At 44.7% G+C, this 25,646-nt stretch overlaps 1 protein-coding gene across 3 annotated transcripts in view; it reads right to left on the bottom strand.

The window, feature by feature from the left end:
• Window positions 1-25,646, bottom strand: part of MAPKBP1 (mitogen-activated protein kinase binding protein 1) — a 99,429-nt gene that overhangs the window by 50,340 nt on the left and 23,443 nt on the right. For all 3 annotated transcript variants that reach the window (XM_086612772.1, XM_086612774.1, XM_086612773.1), the window contains exon 2: window positions 19,034-19,125. In XM_086612772.1, the coding sequence (XP_086468898.1) occupies window positions 19,034-19,125 (92 nt within the window). The remainder of the gene's footprint in view (window positions 1-19,033; window positions 19,126-25,646) is intronic.

Raw genomic sequence — 25,646 nt, 5'->3', positions numbered from 1 at the left:
ACTTCTGCCTTTTCTCCTGCTGGCTTCACTCCTGCTCTTACCAAAATCCTAGTTCCTGGGCATTTTACACTTCTTATTGTCCTCCTGTTTCCCTGCATATCCCTCTAGTCTCAGCTGCCTTCCAAAAGCCACCTCTTTCCTCATCCTTCTTCAGCAAGCTAATAAAAAACAGATTTCTGCAGAAGTCAGTTTTCCTCTTGCCATCTTCTGCAGGCCACACTCCCCTCCAGGGAGCTTGGGAAAATTAAAAGCCTGCGATAGCATTCCTTTCCAAGTTACCCATCAATTCAGCATTGCCCTGTCTTGTGGGACACATGACTGGAGGCAGAGTTCATGGGTCAAGTCCACCTTGGGTCAAGTCCTCTCCTAAATGCATGCAGCCTATGCTATAAAGAGGATGCTGTATGGAGGAAAGAAAACTCCATTAAGACATCAAAACAAACGTGGGCTTTCTTTTTTTCCCCACAATATATTCCTTTCATGCAACTACAAGAATAAATGAAAAGAGCAAACAGTTCCATCTCTTCAAATCAGTCCGTTTCTCAATTTCTGGCTCATGCTCTGCTTTCTTCCCCCCCCCCAAAGCTATTCAAAATGAGAACGCAATAGCTTCCTACGCATTAAATGCACAAAAAAGAAAAAAGACATTGATAAGAACAAAATCTTTTTACACTGCACTGGTTGCCAAGGGAAGCTTGATCAGAGTGAAGCAGTGTCTACAAAAGCTGGTGTTAATTTTCTATGTGGCAACTCTTTATGCCTAAAAGCATCTTTAATTCACATCCAGTACTGGGAGTGGGTTAACAGCGATGAGAGAGGATGTGCACACTAAGTAACTGAATAGGTATTTTCATGCAAGCTACGTTAATTAAATGCATGCTGAGAAGAAAGATGTATCTGTTGAGAGGTTACGAAATGGGTGTCACTGCCTGAGCAGAAAAGCCCTCCGAGCTCCCTGCAGCAAACCGTGACCAAGACGACTGGAAGGATGAAAGCCTGACAGATGCAGCTAAATTCACACTTCAGAAACCAGCACAGGCTCACGAAAGGCTGAGAATGATGAACAAGTAACTCACTGTGAAAAAGAAAGTGATTGATACATTTGGAGTGTTGCTGGCTAATAGAGTAGAAGTTTCTGATTGCCAGTGAGGGACACATTTTTTCCATTTAAATGGCTGTGTGGTGCCCAAATCTGCAGGAGTGGGGGCTCAAACACACCACAGAACAAGCTCTGCTCAAAAAAATACAAGCAGCATAGTCACACCAGGCCAAGCTAAAGTCCAGTATCTTGCCTTCAAAAGCCCAGGCCTAGGGAAGAACAGATTTTAGAGATACTTGTCCAGATTATTTGCCCAGCCTCCAGAAATTTGACGTTCAGAGATCAATCTTAAGCCAGTGGGCACCCACACACAAGAAGAGGGAAAGCAGCACAGTAAATTGAGTCTGCAAGAAGGCAGAGCAGAACTGGCAGAAGGATTTATGGAGATAATCCTCAAAGGGACAACGGCACCCTCTGCTCCCACCACCATTTCAAGCTTACTGAATTCGTATCACCCACTGCATTGACTGATAGGGCAGACATGTTCAGTACGAGGGAACACAAGATGCAGGAGCCAAACAGCCTCTCTCTCTGTCTCTGCCCAGTGTCATTTGCTTTGCATAACCACAGGATAGTGCTCCGATTACTCTCCTCAGCTGAGGTAGGGTGACACCAGTGACAGGTCCCTTCCCATTCAGCCCTCAATGGACTGAGACAGAAGAGCAAACCATGCAAGAGAACAAATGCTACATCCCTAAATATGGGAGCCTCAAAACGTCCACCCCACACACATCCAAAAAACCCACCAGTGCCTATGTGATCTGATGACATCCAGAAAAACAGGCAACTGCTCTTCTCACCACCTGGTGAAGATGCTGCCATCCTCATGGATCTGCTGTTGCCAGCATGGTTTGTACCTGCCTACAGGTACAGGATCTGCTGCAGATGAGGGGACAAGGCTAGTGCCCAAGAAGCTCCTCCTCAGCTCCTGCCCTTCATAGGGCCAACACAAACTTCTGCCATGCGCAACCGACAGCTTCCACCGGTAGCTCTCAACAGCTCCTTTACACCAGCCAGACTATATCTGACCTCAAGCTGCAGATGGCAGAGAACAGATGCACAGACCTGAAAAGACACCCAAAACACTTTAAAAAAACCCAACATATAAATGGATTAAGAGATTCAACAAGGGGCAGAGATTGTGACTGTACCACTGACCAATCCAGACCTATCTTCTTGCATACAAATAGACACCACTAAAGTTTCAGCTTTATCAGGAACACAGAAGAGAAACTCTGCAGAAGTGTGTGCCTCTTACCAGAGCCAGGGCACTGCCTGCCCATAAGGACAGGTCCAGCTGCCTGCCCATGAGGACAGGTCCAGCTGATCGTACTGCAACATATCCTCACACCCCTGGAACTATCACATGTGGGAAAACTCCATCTTATCACAGAAACCTCCAACACTAGGTTATTCCAAGGTCTCTTTTTAAGGAAGCAGAGCAGAAGAGGAGGAGGAGGAGTTTTAAAACCCGCAACCCTTCTGACACCGGGCAAACATAAGACAGAGTGATTATTCAGGAAAACAAACTCAGGATCCACGCTTCACATGCAATGGATGCAGGGACAAAAGACAGCCCAGGTCCTGCCTCCCGCTGGGCAAGTTGTACGCAACCCCTCAGCAGCCACACTGGAGCCAGAGAGGCAGCAGTAGTGCCCTCGGGAGAGCGACTGCTTTTCAAAGGGCTGCACAATGAGGCACCTTTTCTGGGAGGCAAAGAGCTAAGCCAGATGGAGATTGTGAAAGACCTGGGCAAGAATAGCATGTGGGGAAAGCAGAGTGGAGAAACGGGCTCAGAGGAAAACCATGGAATTTAAACTATCTTAACAACTGAGAATCATTATAGTTGCAAGGAAGATGAAAATTATTCCAGTTAATTGTTATGGCTCATGGCTACCTAGTCACCAGTGATTCAGCAGGAACTTCACCTTCAAAACATCTCGATTTCCTTTGACACTCCAAAGCCAGGAAGGGAAAAAAACCCTAATGGATGAGAAACTAGGGATAAAACCCCACCCCAGCAGAACTGGGGACAGGCCATCTCCCCTGCCTTGCAGAACATCCCATCTCTCCTCCAGCCTGCAGCAAAGGTAGGTGGAACAACGAAGCCATGTAGAACGGCAGCTGCATATACACATGCTGAATTGCCAGTCAGTTTGCATGTCTGACAAGCTTCAAAGGACAAAAGGCACTGATGACAAACACACGTGTGCACACACACAAACATGTGTATGTAGGTATATACACAGACACGTGAATACATATGGCTTGTGGCTGACTATATCTCACACACACAAATGGAGTCCACGTTTCTCCCTCCCTCTCTTCAAAACCTCTCACTTCCCTAGGGACAGGGAAGCAATGCCAGCAATACACCTACATGAAGCACTAAATCAACTGGGCTGGGGGTAGGAGTTGCAGAGCTGCGTTTTATTCCAGCACTCTTGGCAAACACCCACTGAACACTGCAAACGAGCAGCAGCCCCAGGGGCTAGAGCAATGGGCAACTGATGATAGGAAGGCGGGAGGAATAAAAGAACCACTGAGACAGTTCATGACAAGAAAACGTGCTGATCAGTCAGGCGGGAGAGACTGAGAAGCAGTAGAAAATGGAGCCTTGAGTAGAACCTGGCTGGTCCCAGATGTGACCAAGAGGGAGGAAACAGCCAGAACATGGCTGAAAACCTGAAGAGCTTTCCATCAAGGCAGGGAATGCAACTTTTTCCAGGATGGATGCTGCAGAATCACAGCATACTATGTTAATTCTTGAGAAAGGACTTGTTTCCATATGCTGAGGACTCCTCCCAAAGTTATGGCTGTCACAGGCACATCAACCAGTAGAAGAGAACAACTTTCCGTCCTGACAGACCAGCCAAGACACCTGCTTCAGGGATCTCTTCCTCCCCAGTTGTGCTCCACCCCTCCACTTGCTCTCAAGAGCCAGACTCTCTTCCATCAGCGTCTGGCTGACAGCCCCAGATTTGCCATTCTCAGCAACGAGCTCTGTACTGAGTTTGAAAGGCCTCAGGCGCCTGGGCTTGCTCCCTCTGAACTTTTCCTGACCTGCCTGTAGTTCTGTTTCACTTGATTTAGCTGTGACAGCAATTCCTCTAACTGACCAGGTGTCTGTGGCTAATTTGTTTTACTTCTGTTTATCTTTGTGTGATACAACCATAGTTTTATATAAATAACAGTAACATGCAGTTATTTTGTGTAGACTAAGACATTTACAACTAACACAACGATGTAGTGGAGAGAAATACAGGCATGGTATGATAGCAGAGGCCTTGAGAAGTGGAAATGCAGGACGCAGTGCCGAGGAGTACAGGCACGGAATGATAAGAGATGAGGCACGTGCTTGGCAGCAGAGAATCCACAGCTGTGAACAACTCACAGTCCATTAAAGAAATACAGACCTGGAGCTGAACAAAACAGGTTTTAGAGGTAACAAAGAAAACAAAGCAGTCATATCCAACATGCATGAAAGACACCATACATAGTGAATTCAGAAGCATCACGGAGTGCAGACCAACTAAGAAAGAGAAAGGTGTGAAAGTGTGTTAGCAAACCTATAAAAAATGACTCAGGCAGACTCTGGAGTGAGGAAAAATCCAAGAACATCCACATCATACTCCTCCCAGTGAAGGGCTACAAAGGCTGAAGATTTACGGTGCTACCCTCCAATGACTGACTTCAAGATCCAGAGGAGCAACACAAGGGTGAGCATAACACCAGGAAAAACAAATAGAAATTAAGAAATGTGTTACAGTTGTAGTTGCATTATCACAATTATAGAGACTTTTTCCACATAGAAGTATTCTAATGTATTATTATTATTTCTTTTTCTGTAATAATTAGTGGTAGAGTAAAATGATTCTTGAATTAGAGTGTTAGGAATTAAGTTATACTAACAACAAATTTTCACTTTTTTTTATTTATACACATACACAGCCTGTACACATAAGGGGTGCTTTCTCTTTGCCCATAAACAACACTGAATGTAACTAAGCCCAAGAGGAATGTCTCAGGAATAAGAAAATGCACAGATCTAGGGGAAGAGGAAGCAATGAAAGACGAGTTGAAGGCAAAAAAGAAAAAAATATTTTAAAACCCCAGGCAAAAAGTAGTTCAGAGGGAAAGACGAGACAGAGAGAGAGAGAGAGAGAGAGAGAGAGAGAGAGAGAGAGAGAGAGAGAGAGAGGGAGAAGCAAAGTTTACAACAAAATTCCTGCAGAATAATCAAATCTGCCATCAAGTGCTGAGCAAATTCGGCTCTCCAGCCCAACAGTATAATAAGAGAAGATGAGACCTCTCTCTGAAGGCTCCCTCCTGGGAGCACGCAGCTCCCTGCAGAGATGTGCAGACCCAGCCAGGCTTACATGAGAACATCTGGCTCTATACTTCAGGTCTGCACCAACTTCTCTGCAAGAGCCGTTCCCATCATGCCACAAAGCCTCAAAAAATGAATAAGTGTCTTCCATTAAAATCAAGTCCCAAAGGAAAAAACATATCCCACTGGCAAGCATTTGGACAACACCTCTGCTTCCAGCAGCAAGCACAGCCAGAGTATTCACCCATTGTGCCTGAGCAGCTCGGGAGCAGGGAGAAAGATCTGTACATCAAACTAATCATCTGGGGCGATCAAACATGACAGCTCATAGCAGATGCCTCAGGGCTTTAATTGTTTTACCATGAGGAAGCAGTGTAGTCAATATTAAAGTGGCATCAATCAAAGGAGCAAAATAAAAAGTAATATAATTCAACTCTCTCCCCATTCTCATCTAACTAACCCTCAGAAAGAACCAGACTGAGGCAGGTCTGTCTCCCAGCCCCCACCTCACCACCATCTCCCTGGGGAGGATGGCCATGCGAGGGAGGGCTAAGGCACTGGGCAGGCCCCTCCAGTGCCCAGTGACCCATCGTTGATCCCTCCTGCGTTCCAGAGCAGACAGCAGAAGCCCCCGCTGCAGCAGAGAAACTGGAGCAGCTTTTCCCCTTGAACGCTTCAGTAAGCATAATCCTTGCAGTATCTCTGTAAGAATGTCAGAGACTAAAAAAAAAAAAACACCCAAACCTGCTTCTTCAAAAGCACCGAGTTAAAGAATCACCTGCTGAAAATGGTCAGTTGTTTTCAGCTCCTCTAGGGAGGGGCAAAGCTCCCAGCTGCCACAGGCAGCAGGCTTCCAGGGCCAGCAAAAGGGCAATAAAGCCTCTTACCAACTCTGCCTATTCAGAGACCTTCTAGGTCAGGCTGGCAGATGCTGAAAAAAGGGGTGGGGGAGCCTGCTTCTCCCCACAGCTGCTGTCCATGCTCCAACCCCCAAGAAGCCTGCTGTGGCTCCCCAGCCCAAACGTCCAGAGCTCTTGCCGGCTCCCGGCCCCAGCCCCGCCACTTCTAACAGCTGAGACGTTGCCAGATTGGCAAAAATGCAATTCTGCCTACGCTGTCTTTTTAGGAAGCTTGTGACAGCTCTGACTTTAATGGAAGATGAACATTTACCCCTGCTTGGCCTGTATCTCAGCATAATACAGAGCGTTTCAAAAGCACTAAAATTTTTCTTCAGAGTAGCTAAGGAGCATCAGTTGTCAGGAGATGTGAAAAGACAGCTTTCCAGGAAAGAGAAGCAACCATGATAAAACTCAGTTTTGCTTTCTCATATATCTACATCTCTCGTCACAGAGAAACGCAGCCAGGTTAGAGTCCAAGACTAAGAAGCATCAGGTGAGCACTGCAAAAGTGTAGCAAGTGACACGGAAGGCAAGGAAGTGGCTGGTATTGTCTCTGTGGGTCCTTAACTGCCAGAGGAAAGAACCGGCTTCAGGTGCACAACAGGCCGGCGCACGTGTGCGTGCGTTGCAGGGCACGGCTTCCAGCACTAGCCTAGCGGAGAGGGTCAAGTCCTACATCTGGTTCCTAAGCAGTAGTCAGGACACTTGTGGGCATGCTTACCATAAAAAAAATACATCACTTCTTGGCACTTCTTTGCTATTCTAACATGATGCTCTTTCACTTTTAACTTGCTGCCTTTCTGAGACTGAGTGAAACCCAAGACCAGCTACAGTGCCAGATCTTCCAGGAAGAGGTAAAGGACCGACGCTGTTCACACCTGGTGATGGGATATGTCTTTTGGACTGTATGTACTTCTTTTAAGTTAAACTCTATGATTTGTGTCAAGGTTGCCAGGAGACATAGCACTTGTTTTGAGATTCTTAGAAAGGGTGGAGCTCAGCTGAGGCGGCTGGTATCTCATTTTCACCCAAGACTTTGCTGTTCAGTCCCCATTCCCCCCCCTCGTTCTTATGCAAGCTCAGGACTTGGCTCACGAACAAGTCGTGTTGTCGCACCAAGGCGCTGGTTGCTAGGAGGTAGAACTGCTGGAGAGACCCAGAGCAGGTAGAGAAGAAAGCAGGTTGCTACCTGCAGGTACACAGGCTTTCGGACACTCCTGCTCTAAGCCATCCCCCTCCTTTCTCAGGCAATGGGCAAACCGCAGAGGGTTGCAGAGCTTCAAGCTGAGGAAAGGCCTACGTGTTCCAAAATAGCCACGGCAGCATGAGCTTTGCAACGACTCCTCTTCCCTATTTCACTAGCATGCAATAGCTTTCCAAACCTGTCAAAGCTTCCCACTTGCAGAGCTCTACCAGAGTGTTTAGCTCTGTTATTAAATAAAGCAGACGTGCTTATTCTCTCGCTTCAATTTCTTTAAGCATAAACTGCAAGTGACCCTCACTATGGGACTGCTTTTTTTTTTTTTTCCTTTTGGTGCGTTTTTTTTTCTAAATAGTGACTTCTTTAGTTCACATGCTGGCTAATAAGATCAAAGCATGAAATAACAAACTAACCATCTACATGGGATTATTTCTAGGTTGCCTCTCAATTTAAAAATCAAATTGGTATAATTGGCACAGTGAAAGATTGAGGACAGTCGGCGTTTCTCTTAACAAGGCAGGTTAAAGTCAGTTATGACCAATTTAATCATTAAAACAGCAACAATTGCAGCTATTCTGACAGGCATGATAAGACTCTCCCACTGAGGGAACTGGAATATTTGCCCTCTAACTGCAATGGAAGCAGTAACAAGCATGTGCTATGTAGTTTTCCTTAATATGGTTTGTCAAGCAACTCAAACAGCAGCAAACTCGCAGGACTCCTCCAAGAAGCCCTATCTTTCCCTGCTCGCAGCTTCAGGAATCCAGCACAGGGAAGGTTCAAGGGCAGTTGAGTGGGGTTTTTTTTTGTCGCAATAATTCTCATTGCAGCCTTGCAAAGATAAAAGCATTCCCATTTCCCTGCTCTCAGTTTCTTCATCACTAACATTTTTGGCAACAGCAAGAATCCACACTCCAATAGAAACTTTCTTGAGGGCCCAGCTAATACTTCTGACCCCTCAACACACACTGCACAGGCAGTGCCTGGACCTACCACACCAGCTGTGTGAGGCAGTGCAGGACTGAAGCTACCTAACTAGACTTGCCCTACTCGCACTTCCAAACTTTATTTACGGCTCACTCACATCACTGCAGCATCACACACAAAAAGAAATCCGCTCTCCAGGATTTCCATCACTGGAGGTGAGAGCACTTTTATGCTGCCTGGACGCATACTCCAGGCCTGGAGCCTTCTCTGGCCCACAATAAGGTTCCTGAAATTCATTTTTGCACTAAAAACTATCCCCAACTTCATTGTCAGTTAAGCACAAAAGCTGCTTGTAGTTAACACAATTGTGTGCCATGCTGTGGAACTGAAGGGTGAGAGTTCAAAGGTATATAGTATGGAAGAGGAGAGGGGTGGAACAAGAAAAGCTTTTACTTCTTTGAAGTAATCAAAGAAATAGCACGTAAAAATGCTCTGATGTTCAAAAAAATGCAAAATGTAGCACTGAAGAGATGCCTACGCAACCTCCAGCCAGTTTCCTTCCACAAAACCATTCTGAGAGCATTTCTTTCCACCACCGTCCCATTCTGCTCTCCCCTCTCTGTCAAGAATTGGGCTTGCTCAGCAAGGACACAGAGGCAGTGGAGTCAGCAACATCTCATGTTCTTTGTCTTAATCATGTCCTTAACTTTCTGTGCATATACCTACCACAACGTTACCTGAGCTCATGTCCCATGCATGGAACCAGCTGTGGGACGTTCAGCAGGAGCAGCACACTGCAGAGGCTCTTAAGAAGCAGCACAACATGACTTTGTGGACTCTACCACCTCTCATCCTGCTAGTGTGATGTTGGGAGACGAGCATCCAAACTAGCAAGAGTAAGGATTGCTGTACAAGGCAGCACTTTTTAAGTTGGTTGTTGTTTTTTTTAATAAGTCATCTGTTTCACATGCTATTATTAGCTGCTCTTATCTACAACTCTGTAAGGAAGAAAATAGAAAACTTTTACTCTTATTTTTAGAAAAAGGTGCAAGCTGGCAGAAGTGATTTTCTCTACCATCCAGTCCTGTGGCAGACTAAAAATAGAGAAAAAAAGTCTCAGTTCTCCATGCCCTACAACACATTACCTCTTCCCCATTGCTGTCTTTGTTCTGAAAAGTCTTCCTGTTCTTCAGATAAACTCTCGTTATCATCCCAAATACAAAACAATACTCTTCTACTGAGACCCTCCAGCTCTGGAGTCCACAGCACAGGAAAGACATGGACCTGTTGGAGCAGGTCCAGAGGAGGGCCACAAAAAATGATCAGAGAGATGGAGCACCTTTCTTATGAGGAAAGGCTGAGAGAGTTGGGGTTGTTCATCCTGGAGAAGAGAAGGCTCCAGAGAGATCTTATTGTGGCCTTTCAGTACTTATAAGAAAGACGGAGACAAAATTTTTAGTAGGGCCTGTTGCAATAGGACAAGGGATAACAGTTTTAAACTAAAAGAAGGTAGAGTTAGACTAGATATAACAAAGAAATTTTTTATGATGAGGGTAGTGAAACACTAGAACAGGTTGCCCAGAGAGGTGGTAGATGTCCTGTCCCTGGTAACATCCAAGGCCAGGATGAGCAACCTGATGTAGCTGAAGATGTCCCTGCTCATTGCAGGGGGGTTGGACTAGATGATCTTTAAAGGTCCCTTCCAATCCAAACTATTCTGTGATTCTATGATTTTCCTGCCCTCAACCCTGTAATTTTGAAGAGGCGGAAAGGAAGAAGGACTAGTTATCAGCTCATCTCTGAACTGAACAGTTTTCTGCTCAACTCAAAGCAGGGTTGCCTACATCCTAAGGAGAAGTTCTTAGGCAATTTGTTCTGGGGAAGGGCTCTTGCTCATATACTCCGTCTCTCCACAGAATTCCTGGTGAACGAATTCGTAAAATGTTTCTCAAAATGTTTCAATGCAATTGGACCATTCCCTTGAAAAATTCTCAATTCAATCTAAATGTCAAAAACCATCTGGCATCTTTTGAGGGTTTTTGGTTGGTTTTTGGTTTTTTGGTGGTGGTGCTTGGTTGGGTTTTTGGTTTGTTTTTAAATAGCAGCAAACTCTGCTACCAAGGGTCACCAAACTTCAACTTCAATTCATTCCTGAACCTAGAGAGCAGATACTGCCAGTCAACAGGGTGGGTCCTCCCAGTGGAAGGGCTGCTAGAGGAAGCACAGACTGCTACTCTTTGCTTATGGGGGGTTCTACAGTGACACTCCTACACTGAGCACAGCTGTAGTGTCCAACCCTTTCCCAGTGCCTGACAGAAAGGAGGAAGCACAGAAGCATGGATGAGCATGGGCTCCCCCCAGACAGCATTAGGTGTACAAAGGAAGTGTTTTGGGAGAAAGGGCTCACATGGCTTCTGTGCAAAGGCAGAGAATAAACAGGCACATTGGTACCTATCAACTTGAGGGAGGATGCCGCATCAAACCTGTTGCTGCTGCCAGATCCTCAAATAGTAACCGTGGGACAAAGCGTCACATTTCATCTCTATTTGTCCCGAGGCTGTAGCAGCTGGCTACAGAACAGCAACCCACCCCCTTGTAACTTGAAGGCTGGATTAGCATATGGCACTCTGGAGAAGTAACCAGAAGCTCCATGTATGTCAAAACAGCAGCTTGTCTCAAAGGCAGCTGGCAACACCAAACATCAGCACTGCCCTGAACAGTTTTTCAGTATGAAGTGCAACACAAGGTACAAAGACAGCGACTGAAGCCAAGCATCCCACAAGATTCCCACTGTCCAACACAAGAGCTTCAACCTACTCCACTGCTGGCAAATATGGTATTAACCACCTTCCCCAGCCAGCAGCTGAGCTCTTGAAGTCAAGGGCTCATGCTCCCAACACCTTCTCTCCAGCAGCCTGACAGCACCCTGATGCTGCAGTCTTCACCACACGCAGTGCAGGCAGCAGCACTTTTGGCAGAGACTTGACATAGTCTCCCCCTGGTTTAGCAAGAAGCTTTTCTGCCCAGCTGTTTTGAGGTTTTATCCTATTTTTCTCCCTTTTCTGTTGGGCAGCAGGTTTGCTGCAGGTCTGGAGCCTCATGGCTATCTCATTATTTAAGATTCTACCAAATGCTACATCCTCAGTTGTTTGTCCCAAGTAAAGATTTTAAATTAATTAGACATTTTATCAAAAGCCTCCCCCTAAACACACACCTAAGGGCTGGCTGATAGAAACTGCAATTTGACAGGCTTGACTCCATTCTGCTAAGGATTTCAACCAGAGGAGTTTGCTCACAGATCTAGGTGATCACTAGTACTGCTTCGTTTGCGTCTTCATCTCCTCTTCTGCCAAACCAAGTAAGGTTACACCTGAACTGGATCCATACACAACCGTTCAGCAAACAACTCTACTTTTTAGGTGGAGCTTTATTACAGAGACATGGATTTAACGTGGAAGAGTCTCCAGCTCTCACAAAAAGGGACAAGAAGCAAAAACCAATGTAGAAATTCTTGCCTAGCTGTATGGGCATGTGGAAACAGCTCAGATGAGCAAGACTGCACCTGCTCCATTAGGCAGGGTCTTTTCTGTCTCAACTGCAACGATGGGGATTCAGGACTGGATCCAGCTGCTAACTAGAGGGCAGTTGTTCCAGGACTACGCAACTGTTACCTGTAAATCTCACAGGCCAACAGCAAGAGAGCAGGGGAGAGGCCATAGCCCCCTTAAATCCACCTCTGCAAATTAAAATATCAAAGCTATGATTCTCTGGCCTGAGAATAAAGCACTGTTGCAAAAAGAATCTCCATTTTCTTGTCCCAAGCGCAAAGAGTTTGCTTACTTGCCAGAAACTAAAACTGCATTAGCCTTCCTCAGTCCACCCTCCCTGTCTAATCCACATTAATAAAAGCAAAAAGTGAAAGGAAGTATTTTATACTTCAAGTCCTCATGACTCAGTGCAGATATGCACCTTTCCCTCCAGTGGGTATTTAAGACAGGGAGATTTAAGAGTTAAACAAAGTATCCCCGCTTCTTTCTGAGAGATCAGTTATTGCTGGGGAAGGAAGGAAGGGTTCAGCTACTTTTCATCATCTTTTTGGACACTTTCAGGACACTGAAACCTGGTGGTGTTCCCTCTCGGCACAGAAAAATTTGTTTGGTTTGGTTGCAATGGCCCAACTCAAATTCAGCTGCAGTCATAGCTCTTCAGTTCAAATTGTGTTTAACAATCTCAATGAAGGGCATTTTCTTATCTTCCTCTCTGGGTTCACGACCATGATTGTGCCAGCTGGAAAATCTCCCTAGATGACACGTACAAGTACAGTAGCCTCACAGAAGAAATGCATTAACAACAGTCCAGACTCCTGGGAAATGGGGAGGGGAAAGAGGTCTAACCTTTGAAAGGCAACTGTCCCATTTCAAAGAGGAAAAAGCAAGCTGTCTCTGGTGTGGCCAAAGACGCTGAAATTTGCTTTGAACCATAGACGAGAACTTCTTTTCATTTTAGGGTAGGTTTCTCCAGACTTTACAATACCACAGGATTCTCCTTTAGAAAAGGACATACAAAGAAAGCCCAGAAATTCTCCTTCAGAGGTTTGAGTAAAGTAAACTTGAAGCAGCCAGCTCCAGCCAAACTGGATTTATCTACTGGCAACCCAGCAGTTCTAGTATTTCTATGTCCCTGTACTCATTAAGCAGCATTTGGGACACAGTCCAATAGGATTAGCATTTATGCTAGGGAAAAATTAGTGAAGAACTGTACCTGCACAGAGCAGTAGAGCATTGCACAAACTGCACATGTACCAAAAGGCACATTGGGTCTATAAAGAAGTAGATTCCTTCTGCATACCTACAGCTTTCTAAAGGTACCATCGTGGCATCCAAGCAAAGTCATCAATTTGTTACAAAAAATATGCTCTGAAATAAGGCAGGAGTACTTCTCATTTTACAAATTAGGATTTCATCGTCCATGTAGCCACCAACTCTAATCTGGCCACAATGGTCATAAATCTTGAAAAGATCCCAGTTCAAAATAGCATTTTGTCTCATTCACCAGTAGTGATCTACTAGATCTGCCTCTCACAATTCATTCCTGTACCCCACTGACCAAAGCCTTCCACTTTAAAGGGGAAGGAAAGAGCATGGCAACATCATGCCTGGTAAAGTTACGCAATGTTTATCCTAAATGTTTTTCCTCCATTGTGGGTTATACGTAGCTGAAGGTAAAGGGAAATTGTTCTAAGCTGATTATTATGCTGTGCAGTAATCTATCTATATAATGGTGGAAAATGATGATTAAAACTTTCCAAGAGACTCCACATGTGGATGGGCTGGAAACCACTTAGCCTGACAGCCTATCTGCCGGAACTGGAAAGAGATATTTGGGAGCAAACCAACAACCACTTCTGGAAAAGAAAAATCCTTGTTCTTTCAGCTTCCAGTGGGATTTACCAATTGATTGTGCGAGACAGCTCCACACGTGCTGAGCAGACTCCTGGCTGGATTAAAACTGATTCACTCACTTCCCACTGTGTTCCTCCTCTTCCTCCCTTCCCTGTGACACAGACAATGGCCACTGCCCTACCTGTGCAGGACCTGACACTTACCTCCCCAGATCAGCGGACAGGGAGCCAGGAGGGGTATGACTCAGAAGGGCTGACAGAGTTAAGAGGCTTCCACTCAATATTGCAAACCAGCCAAGGATGAAGGGTGGAACAGGGGGAGACACAGTGAACGAGATGAGACTGTGGCTCAATTCTGCTTCAGAGCAGGTTGGCGCATGAGAGGCTGCCGCACTGACATCCAACATGCACGGCACAGTAGCAGTAAAATAAAATTTGATCCAGACAGCTGTGCAGTTTTCTGATTTTGAAGACATTATACCGCTATTCACTTCTGAATATTAGTTGTCCTATCTCAAAAAACCTCAAGGTGATAAAGCTGAAGCAAGAATAAGTCTACCTCTTCAATAAGATCTTGTGGCAAAAAGCAGCAGGAGGAAAGACTTAATATCTTCATCTTAACTTTGATCATGTATCTACTTCTTTTATTGTCCCTCCCTTTCTATCTACAAACAAGGGTGATTCATTCTGAAATGGTACAGAATATGGAGGCATCCAAATCATTTGTTCATCAAATATACTGTGCACACACAGAGCCAGTCAGGGGGCTGTGTCCGTACTGGCTACTGCAATTCTGAGAGAAACCCAGAGAAACTCATTTCACTGTATCTCACAGAGGATTCACTGTAATAAACTCGTGTCTGCCTTTAGCAGGAGTTGCTGAGAGCTGAAAGAGAGGGATGAATACTCAAGCTAAGAATGATTGACTCATTGCATGTGCTATATATCAAATACCAGTTTCCCCAGCAAGGAACACTAATGTGAAAAATCCCTGACTTCTATCGGTGGCTGGGAATTGACAACCAGAGCCAGAGAGAAGCTTAAGCTTGCTAAAACATAACAATAGTTTTTAAAAGACGTTGCACAGCAAAAAGAATGAAGCACTACTTTCCTGCTTCTACAGAAGAAAAAGCAGAGGCTGCTCCCTCAAGCAGGCAAGTGCCTCACATGAAGACAAGGTTCCCAACCAGCTATCATGACCACTGAGAGCCAAGGAAAGAAAAATATAGAGAAGCAAAACAAATCAGTCACACCAACCTTCAAGGCTTGAAAAATAACTGCAAACACAATCCCAAAACAGATAAGGTATCTGAGCGGCTGGTCTAAAATTTAAATGGATAGACATTTTCCCCCCACACTTTTTTTTTTTCCCTTTTTTAATGCTACTCATCCTCAGAGGATTTTCTTAGCTTTGTTTCCCTTCTCGTTTCTAGGAAACAGAATCTCAACTAGCTACTGAAAAAAAAAAAAAAAAAAGATAATAGACCAAAACAAGAGTACAGGGAAAAACCAAAGGGGGAAAAAACTGAAATAAAAGGAGGACAGAGCATTGGTACTGCCACAGAAGTAGAAAGTTCAGTACATTTCTGTCCCACTCACTCCTTCCACAAGCCCAACTTTGTTAGTCACTGTATAACTCTAATAGATGAAATTAAGCAACTTTGGGTTTCACTTGCCAGCGTAAGAACAGGTGAGTGCAGGCAGCAGTTGTAAGACCTTCAGAGAGGATGTAATTTCCTCTCCTATGTTGTCTTATTTCCCAAGACAGTAGCCTTATATGAAAGTGGTGGCCTAGACTATCTGCAGCAGTCAGTGCCTTTAGCCTTCATGGCAAACATGAAGAAAAAGCCTCCTGTAACACAAGCATCCCACCAAAACAATACCAGGGTAAGCAAATCTGCTATCACACACTGCCAGAATGAAAGCCTCATTAGAGTCAAAGAGAATAAAAGGTTCAAAATCCAATGAGAAGGAAAAAAATTAATAGTGTAACACTCTGCTCTTTGGCACCACCGTGGAGTTGGAATGAGCTTGAGTTGTATTGGGAACTGCTTCTTTCAGGAGATTCAGAAATTTCTCAGGAGATTCAGAAACTCCAGGAAACAGAAAAACCAGAAAAGCAATTGTATTTAAAAAAAAAAAAAAAATTACTCCAGGCAAACTAGAGACCAGAGTTAAGATTCTGCTCAAAGAATGCCAAAGCTTCTCATGCACATGTCCTCATTCGCATACGCATTCGTATGCCTGGAGTGGATGAAGTCAGGATGCCTGAGGCAATTGTTTTGATCTCAACCAAATGAATCTAGGTATGTTGAAAGTGTTCTTAGGAAAATACAGAGTTGTTACATAAATTCAGCTTTTAGGGGTAGGTGGGACAGACCGGAGGCACAAAGCATCTGCATGTCAGGATTGCAAAACCTCAAAAGACGAGCAGAGGGCTGAGGAAATCACTGGAGCACATGGAGCACAGCTGAAGATGACCAAGTTGCATGGACATGTCATGAACCAACTGTGCAGGAGCCATACCCAGTCTGCTACTCAGCCTCAGATAAGAAGCTTCGGTGTCCAATAAATTCAAAAAAATAGAAACAAAAATAAACAAAGCCCATGTACCAGAAATGCCAGGATTCTTGCAAATCAAGACAAATTAACTGGAAATGAGACTGGGGAAAAAGAACAAACAAAAACCACCAACAACAAACTAAACTTGCATCAACTTAGTAAAGTCTGCAGCAGCACCCCCTCATGTTTTGACTCCTTAACTAATGCTAGTTTTGTTAGAGAATGTATTGACTGCAGCAAATCACAACAGCATCACAAAACAGGCCAGACATGGCACAAAAGCAGCAAGTCATATAAGCCATTGAACTGCTACAACACACATCTGGTATATTCCATAGGTTTCTTGCCCAGACCATGAGATGCTACCACCAAGTAAGAACATGAATTCCCCTGTAAAGCCCTAAGGAACCACATAACCTTTTAATTACCCAAAAGAATCCCCAGGTGTCCTCATGCTTGATTAAATCAACATCAGGTACGCACAAGCTCATCAGAGGACATCACTATTAACAAAACTAATCTATATTTAGCTATGCAAAAGCCCAAAACATCTGTTTACTGCACTTGTTTTCTTCTCTCTCTCCTTGCCCTCTTCAAGAGTGAATATATTCAGTGTCGGAAAAGATACAGAGGAAGAGACAACACACACTGGAACACATTTGCCTGGCTCCGAAGAGTTCAAGCATAAAGGACGCTGTCAAGCACAGATGTGGATCTCAAATTGTCTGCAGTGTAACAGACTGCCCACTGACAGAACAAGAGGCAATGGGCAGAAATTAAAACACATGAAATTCCATTTGAACACAAAGGAAAAATAAAAGAAAAAAACCAAACACTTCACTTTTTTTTCTTTTTTTTTACCTTTTTTTTTTTGGTACTGTGAGAGTAATAAAACACTGGAACGTGCTGCCCAGAGAGGTTGCCTTTGGAGATATTCAAAAGCTGCCTGGCCATGGCCCTGGGCAACCTGCCCTAGGTGATCCTGCTTGAGCATGGGGGTTGGTCTAAATGATCTCAAGAGTATCCTCCCAACCACAACAATTCTGTGAACTAGGACATCGCCAGGATGGGCAAAAATTTCTAATAAGTTTTACTGACCCCATCTCTCTTTTTGGCCACAAACACAGAATCCTTAAGTGTTGCTAGCTTGTTTCTTGTACACTTGAAAACATCACCTATAATTGTTGTGGAAGTTCCTTTCTTCTAATTCCAGCTTTCATGTCTTAAGAGTACGTCTATGCAATGCCACTTGGAGATATAGCTGGCTTTCTGGGCTGCAAGCGCACATTGCCGGCTCATGTTGAGCTTCTCATCAACCAACACCCCCAAGTCCTTCTCCTCAGGGCTGCTCTCAATCCATTCTCTGCTCAGCCTGTATTTGTGCTTGGGATTGCCCCAACCCATGTGCAGGATCTTGCACTTGGCCTTGTTGAACTTCATAAGGTTCTCACAGGCCCACCTCTCCAGCCTGTCAAGGTCCCTCTGGATGGCATCTCTTCCCTCCAGCGTGTCCACAACACCACACAGCTTGGTGTCATCAGCAAAGTTGCAGAGGGTGCACTTGATCCCACTCTCCATGTCACCAACAAAGATGTTAAATAGCGGCCCCAGTACTGACTGGGCATTAGGAATGAAGGCTTTTCCTGAAGAGTCACTCTTCTGTCTTTCCAATCTATTCCCACTACGGTATCACATCTTTTCATCTAAGTCATAGATATATCCCATCTCAAAAGTCATGCTTCTACCAGCAGGGTAAAATGTTTTTCCTCCCCAGCTTCTTCAAAATACCATCCATTATGAGACTTCTACCTGCATCTCTCACAGTCCCCTTAAAATTTTTCAGGGTCTACGTTCTTTCTGACAAGTACCATCCCACAGACCAACAACTCTGACATGCTCTGCTTGTCCATGGGCACAAGCCCTTTGGGTGAGCTCTGCCTTCAGTAAGATGATGATCTGGCCTCATATGTCTATGATTTTGCTAAATGTACAACTCCCAAAGCAACCACTCCAGCCCTCAGCTATCTCCCCCTAGATAGCTATTTTGCTGTCCATCAAAGTCTCCTTCTGGAGACTTCTCTCTATCTTCTGGACTTCTCTCTATCTGGACTTAGGTGGTAAGTGTGTTGCACACCAGAGAACCCCAATACAAGCAGCTGTTAGCCTGAAACCTTTCTCCGCATTTGGATGAGGAACACAGTAAGTGATAAATTGCAGAGCACATACAAGAAGGCTTTCGTCAATTCACCGAAAGTCTCACCTGCTCCATTAGGTACTTACTGGCTTGAGAATCGCATTGAGTTATGTGTGAGTTCACCACATCACAAAGCATAGTTAAAAAGTCCACAGTGTATTTAACTCCCAGCTTACAGCAAGGGGAAGGAGAGGGGTTCCATTAAAACGGATCCCATTAAAACTTGACAGGTAAAAAGCAATCCGTCTCCCTTGCCAATTACACTAACAGCACTGAGTTTCATCATTCTCTGGTGTTAAAAGACTAAAGAATAGTAAATAGCATCCCTATAGAAGACCATAGCAGAAACACTCTGAATCTTTATGTTGATGCACCAACCCTTGTTTATCTTTGCTTTGTAGAATGTGATTAGTGACTCACCCTGCTGGATAAGCAACGAGGCCAGTTCTGGGGTCGCAGGCTAATCCTCTGCCTCCTGACACAGTTATCCCCAACACCTTCTCCAAAGTCACCTAGAGTATACGAAAAAGAAAACAAGAAGTATTGTGAAATATGAGTGCAGTTCAAAGAGACCCATACACAGATGATGATTGTCTGGTTCACAATGACACTGAGAAGAATCACAGCTCCTAGAAATTCACTGTCAAGCACCCAGGTACAGAAGCAACTCTACTCAGTTTTCAACATAGGCACAGTAAAATACTGCTGGGGTACAGAGGAGTTATCAACTCACTGATTACTTTGTCTATGCCAGAGCATTGCAAGCAACACATAGTACTGGTGAGAAGCTGGGATGCACATTCAGGGCCCACTGACTCCCAACCTCCCAGCAAGAGAAGCAAACCACTTTCTCCTGAGTTCCTTCCCAAAAAAATATTTCCAGACTGACTTGTTCTCTTTATCTCCTCCATCCAGTGGTAGGTGGTTCAGCCTGATTCTAGTCCCATATTCCTAGGAACTCAACAGCCAATTTTTCCCACAGTGCTTAAACTGGATACCACATCTAGTGGACAAGGGCATCCCTCCCCAGGAATCTCAAAAGACAGAACAACTTACATGACTGAGTTCGCAAGCCCACATGACCCATGCAAGAGACAGTAATCCAAAATGCTTGCTTTCCCCCCAAGCAAAGATCTCAACTATTTTTAGGAAAAGAAACGCAACTGGGAAGAGCGACTTGGAAGACAAAGATTCATAGCCAGGCCTCTGTGGCAAGTAGCTGGGAAAAGTAAAAATAAAAGGGGAAAGGAGGGGGACAGGCAGACATGACAATATTTTGGGGAGCACTCTCTGGCAGAGAAAACATCAGAATTTAGCATTTTCTCCACAGCAAAAGCTTGCAATGAGATTACACTGCACAAAATCTGGTTTGTGGCATGAAAGGACTCTGAGGACAAACCAGTTCTCAGCCCTGGGTTGTTTTGACCAACACAAAATTATTCTCTTTCCTTCACAATCGCACAGCTTGATTTTATTTATTATATATTTGATGTATACATTCCTCCTCAGCACTGCTGTCCCTGCCAAACTCATGAATTTTACTGGGTCACAGTCTCCTGTTTTTAATTATCATCATCCAAGTTATATTTGGTTAAGGCCTTAAGGGCATGGACGTGGCATAAGAAGTTACTATTGTAATAATTACTACTATCTTTAATAGCTGCCATGAAGACGAACATCTTGTATTTATACCAACATGGTGCACAAAAGACAGGGGCAGGGCAGATTCCCCACACCACCCTGACCACACAGCTTACCGGATCCAAGGAGTCCGGCCATAGGGTGAAGAAACAAAGTCTCACTGAGCTCACGGCCCAAGTTACTAGAGACGATGACAGAAGTAACCCCACACAGAGAACCACCTTGCTTCAACAGGTAAAGCAGGGCTGAGGTGCCACCACCTAAAGTGAGCTGTCCATGCTTCAGCTAGTTCAAATTTGGCCTGACTTCAAACCAGTGACATGGAAAGGGGAAGATTTCATATCTCAGTCTCTGGAACAATTTTTTTCCCCTTTTAGTAATAACATACCTCAGATACTTTGAGACAGTATGAGAGAACACCAAATTGTCCCCTTCCCATACAAAATGAGTATCTTTGGAAACATGGCTTTTACAAAATTCCACTAGATTTTTGTTGAGTATAAGAACGTACAATTAAAAATGCATTTACAAATCCAATGGTAAAGGAAAGGAAATAGTTTTGTTCCAACTTAATGTTGGAACAAAAATGTTGAAAGGGGGAAGGAACAAGGAAGGCTAGGAGGAGATCTACTCTTCCAGGCTCATTAACAATACTTCAAAACACATTTATTTTAAAAGCAGCCTCACAAATGCACAGAAAGAAGAACCTTATGATGCTTCTGCTGAGATTCCAGCTCATATCAGCAGTTCCCAACCCATCACTCTAAGAGAGGTTTAAATTCCTATAGAAACCACATTCATGACAGCAAAGGAGGAAGTGGAAGAGGCATATGTGCCATTCAAGTGCTCCAATAAGGCACCAATTACTTGATGCTGTCAGCAAACATCAATTTAGCAATGCTGTGTTTACGCTGCTCAGCGCAAGCTTTAGCTCAGGCTGCCTGTAATTGCAACTATCCTAAAAGCACTACTTGACCTTGGCTACGCAGCTATTCAGCAGCAATTCAGCAACCTACTTTCACCAACAGGTACGTTTTTGCTCTGTGAGGACACATATCGAGCCTCTCAGCGTGCTGTCTTATGCCACAGCTGAGCTGATCTTACAGCTGCCTGCTCTGGCAGGGGACAGTTCCTTCCTCCCTCATCCCACCCATCTCACTCACCCCAACACCACCCCCTGTCACTTCCCTTGCGCTAGCAATGGCATGGCAACTGCTTGCCCAGCAGGCCAAACCAGCAGAAACCCATGTTGCAGTTTTTGTTTTCTGTTTGCCAGCATGGGGAAGCTACAGGGAGCTCAAAAACAGGGAAAAGCAAAACTGTCCCCTTTCAGTGGCAACTACATCAATCCAGCTGTACCTCCAAAAACCCACCCTGTACTTGGTGGTGTAGAAAATCTGCCCCTTCCTAGTCTTTAAAAGGGAGAGAACCAAACGAGAGCACTAACTGATTAATCTCAGGACTCTCACCCCACCAACGGCGAAATGTCACACTTGCTCCAGCTTCCTCTCTCACTTCAGGGTCCGTGGAAGCCACATGCTGCTCCACCAACAGACTATTTGTGGCAATGCTAGGAGGTGGAAAGTCTACCTTTCTCCTATGGTCAGCACATAGCTTGACACAAAAGGAATAGCTCAGTCTTCGGATCCAATTATTCTACTGCCCGTAAGCATCTTCTGGCCTCTAACAGATCGCTTGTTCTATTAGAACACAACAGCAATTGTCAAGGCCATATCACTGATATCGTTAGACCTAGTGCCACAGAAACAGATATCTGTGTCCAGAGACTCACAACCAACTTTCTGAAAAACCTCTCCCTCTTTTGCTCCCAGTCTTAGCAAGAATCTGAAGGTCAAGAATCTGAAAGGCAACCCATAAGCCTATCCAACGGATGCTCTTACATCTCTGCATGATAATCCTTGAGTATTAAAAACAACTTGCTCCAAAAAGGAGTACCTGCAAATTTAAAATTTGGTCTTATGACACTTGTGAGCTCAACTCCTACCACTCTGTCCACAACACACCACAGCTTTATCCCCATGACCAACCTCCAGACTAGGTGACATAATGGCAAGAGAGAGTCAGTCAGTCACTTGTCACAGAACTTGACAGAAGGATGAAAAACATTTCAGAGAAAAAAAAAAACCAATAGGCAACACCATAGTATAAACTGATTTCTCTCAACTTGCCAGTTAATACAAACAAATTATTAATATTGTTAATTAGGGCAAGAGTACACCAACTTTAGCTTCCTAATCCGGAATCAAGATTTGTCAGCAAAGGGCAAATTTGTTGATATAGGCCTGCCATTACCCCACTTCTCAAGTTACGACTTACAACAAGGTAGGAACCCACTTCCTCACATGGCAAATACAGCCTCCCAGTCCTGGACAGCCCACAGCCACTGCCATTCACACAAGTCTCCCAGGTGGTACTTCAGCATATCTCAATCATAAATAAATTCCCTGGCACACCTTTCCAATTCTGATGTGAGCAAACCACAGGACCTGGCGAGACCCCCTCCAGATCTGAGACACCATGTTCGTTACCAATAGCTCCCATTTTGGCCCAGTTTGCTTCCCACAGTCATCAGACATGTCACTGCTTGCTCAGCCTTCACAGGCAATCAATGGGCCACCTCACCACCCTCATCCAAGCCTGGAAACAGCTGCAAGATTAAACCTGTCATTTTGTGTGCCTAAATTAGAGGCGCAGAGAGGAGGCTGGCTATCCACATCTGTTACTTCATCTTGAGGCTTCTATTAATAGTATTTGGCACTTTCAGTCAAGGTTCTCTATGCTATTTACAAGCGTTATCGAATTGATCCACACGCAACGTGCTTCACTGTGCATCACCACTATGCTACCTGTAACCACTCCACCTCTATTCCTTTAAGGTCAACTTTTTTCCAAATTTGGAGGCTCAATACACACTCCTAGGCACCAAAACCAGAATCGGCTGTGCAGCTAACACCTGTCTTGCAAAACCTGACATTCACCCATTTCACAGGCTTAAATCTAAATTTGGCTGCTTGGAGTTGCATGAACGCGTAAAGAAATTTTAGTGCCTAAGCAGATCACTTGCCCTGTTCCTTCCATGCCAGATCCCAAGATCATCGGATAGTTCCCACACCTGGTAGGACCAGTCCTGAACTGCAGGACTTAAGGTGTCGACAGATATTCATGGCAGCCAGGCCTTCCTAGGGAGAGGGGCCTTGCGGCAGCCCAATCCCACTTGGAAGCTAAAGGGCACACCTTTGCTTCCACTGGACTTGGTCCCACGCAGCATGAGGGGAAAGCCCACGCTTGTGTGACAAAGCCATGCCACCTCTGCCTTACTACTAAGGTGCAGATAATCCTTTCAGAAAGGCTGGTCTAAACAGCCCCTGCCAGCCTTGTTTGTCTTTTTGGGAAACAAGACACATGACCAGCTGCTCCCAGCTTCCAGAGAGCAAGTTTTATCTTGCGTTGAGCTCTTTCTGTTGTTTTGAGGAAGTTTCCACAAGCAATTGTTTCCACATGCTAAAAGGACAACACAGAAATCCTTGAAGGATCAGCCCAACTTCACCTCCCTGTAAACACTCTCCTTCCCATCGTTTGTGTCTCTTTGGGACTGTCTGCACTGCGAAGCCACGCAGGAGGTACAGGAGGCAAACACTGTGGCCTACACATGCTGCTAAAAGCGGTAGTAAGCACACCCAGCACAGCAATAATTTCCACCAAAACGAGTGCCAAGGGGGACAATCTAGTCACAGTGACAGTCCTGCCTGACCTGAGTTCACAGCTGCACTTTTTTACTACTGAGCCACCGCTGCTGGGTAGGAGCTCCTCTGTCTACACCTGCTTGACCACCAGCAGACTTCTGCAGTCTGGCTTCTTCACCTTAAAAAAAGAGGGGAAAAGAAAATTTCAAGAGAAAGCTGTTTTTAACACCAGGCACCCCTCAAAGAGTTTTAACTGTAGACAGAATGATGCTGCTACTCACCCTATCACCCTCCCCAGGCCAGCAAAAGACGATGTAGGAGTTCAAATAGTATTTCAGCCCGTTTTCCCCATACTCATACGCTCCAGAATTTAAAGAGTTTTCTGACTCGATCACCTTACCTCCTGCCTTCTATTACTATCCACACTCTCTTCTGGGCCCCAAAACTCATCGATCTCTACAAATATACTTTATTTAAGCACGTAAATAAAGAATTTAAGCATTCGAGAGCATATATGTATCTCCGGTGCTCAAAAGACCACCAAGGGGAGAAAAATGGTGTTACTGTACAGGGCTGCCCATATGTCCCAGCACCTACGGCATTAGGCAGGAGGCTACAGCCTGGGAAAACCATGTCCAGCAAACAGATATGTCTATTCCAGGCTTCTTGAGATCAACCATCTTGGATTAGATACCAGTATCTAGCCCTGGTTCCTGTTTCCATTTGCAGCTACAAGTGAAGGAGAAAAGTCAGGGAGAACAGTATCATAAACAAATGTATCGATAACATTTAAGAGTAGGGAAAGTAAACTTGTTTCTTTCTCATCTCCTGTCAATCTCCCAGTCTCAAAACAGATATTCTTCATTTTTAACCTATTTCAGTAGAGTTCTTTACCATGAACTTATCTACTTTGTCTTTAAAAGCGTAGCATTCGCAACATCGTTTGGCAAGGAACTCCACTAGTCTGGTATATGTTGCAAGAACCACCATCTTTCATTGCCTGTTTTAAACCTGACTTCTATTAGTTTCATTTGACGTGCCTTAGTTCTCATATGGGCAGAGAGAGTGAACAGTCAATCCCTACCTACCCTCTTTAGGTGGCTCATGATTTTGTAAGGAGCTATGCTATCACCCCTAAGTCATCTGTGTTCCAAGTACAAGAGTCTTCACTTATTCAGTTTATGGCTCTCCTGAAAGTCATTTCATACTTTTGATCAGCTGTTGTGTTCTTCTGTGAACCTCCTTCCAGGTCCACTGTATCCTTCCCATGATGAAAGACAAAACACCAAGACTACAAACAGCTTTCAAGGTGTGGTCACAGCAAGTGTTTACAGAGCAGAATAATACGGTCTTCTGTTTTGCTCTCCATTTTTTGCCCCATTAATATCTTACACTCAATCTGCCTTTTTGACATCTAAGATCATTTACAGATAGCAGCAAAGAGTTCTTATCCTGCTCAACAAAGTCACGGATAAGAACTCCTGCTGCTTTGCACTTGGAAACTCTCTGGAGTTGCACTTGAAGTGCACTTTGCACTCTCTCCTGAGACCCCACCTGGAATACTGTGTTCAGCTCTGGAGTCTCCAACACAAGAAGGACATGGAGCTACTGGAAAGAGTCAAGAGGAGGGCCACGAAGATGATCCGAGGGCTGGAGAACCTGTCCTATGAAGACAGGCTGAGAGAGTT

The sequence above is a fragment of the Tauraco erythrolophus genome, chromosome 6, assembly GCF_009769465.1.
Source record: "Tauraco erythrolophus isolate bTauEry1 chromosome 6, bTauEry1.pri, whole genome shotgun sequence".
Lineage (NCBI taxonomy): Eukaryota > Metazoa > Chordata > Aves > Musophagiformes > Musophagidae > Tauraco > Tauraco erythrolophus.
The sequence above is the reverse complement of the archived record's forward strand: the minus strand, read 5'-3'. Positions and strand labels throughout refer to the sequence as shown.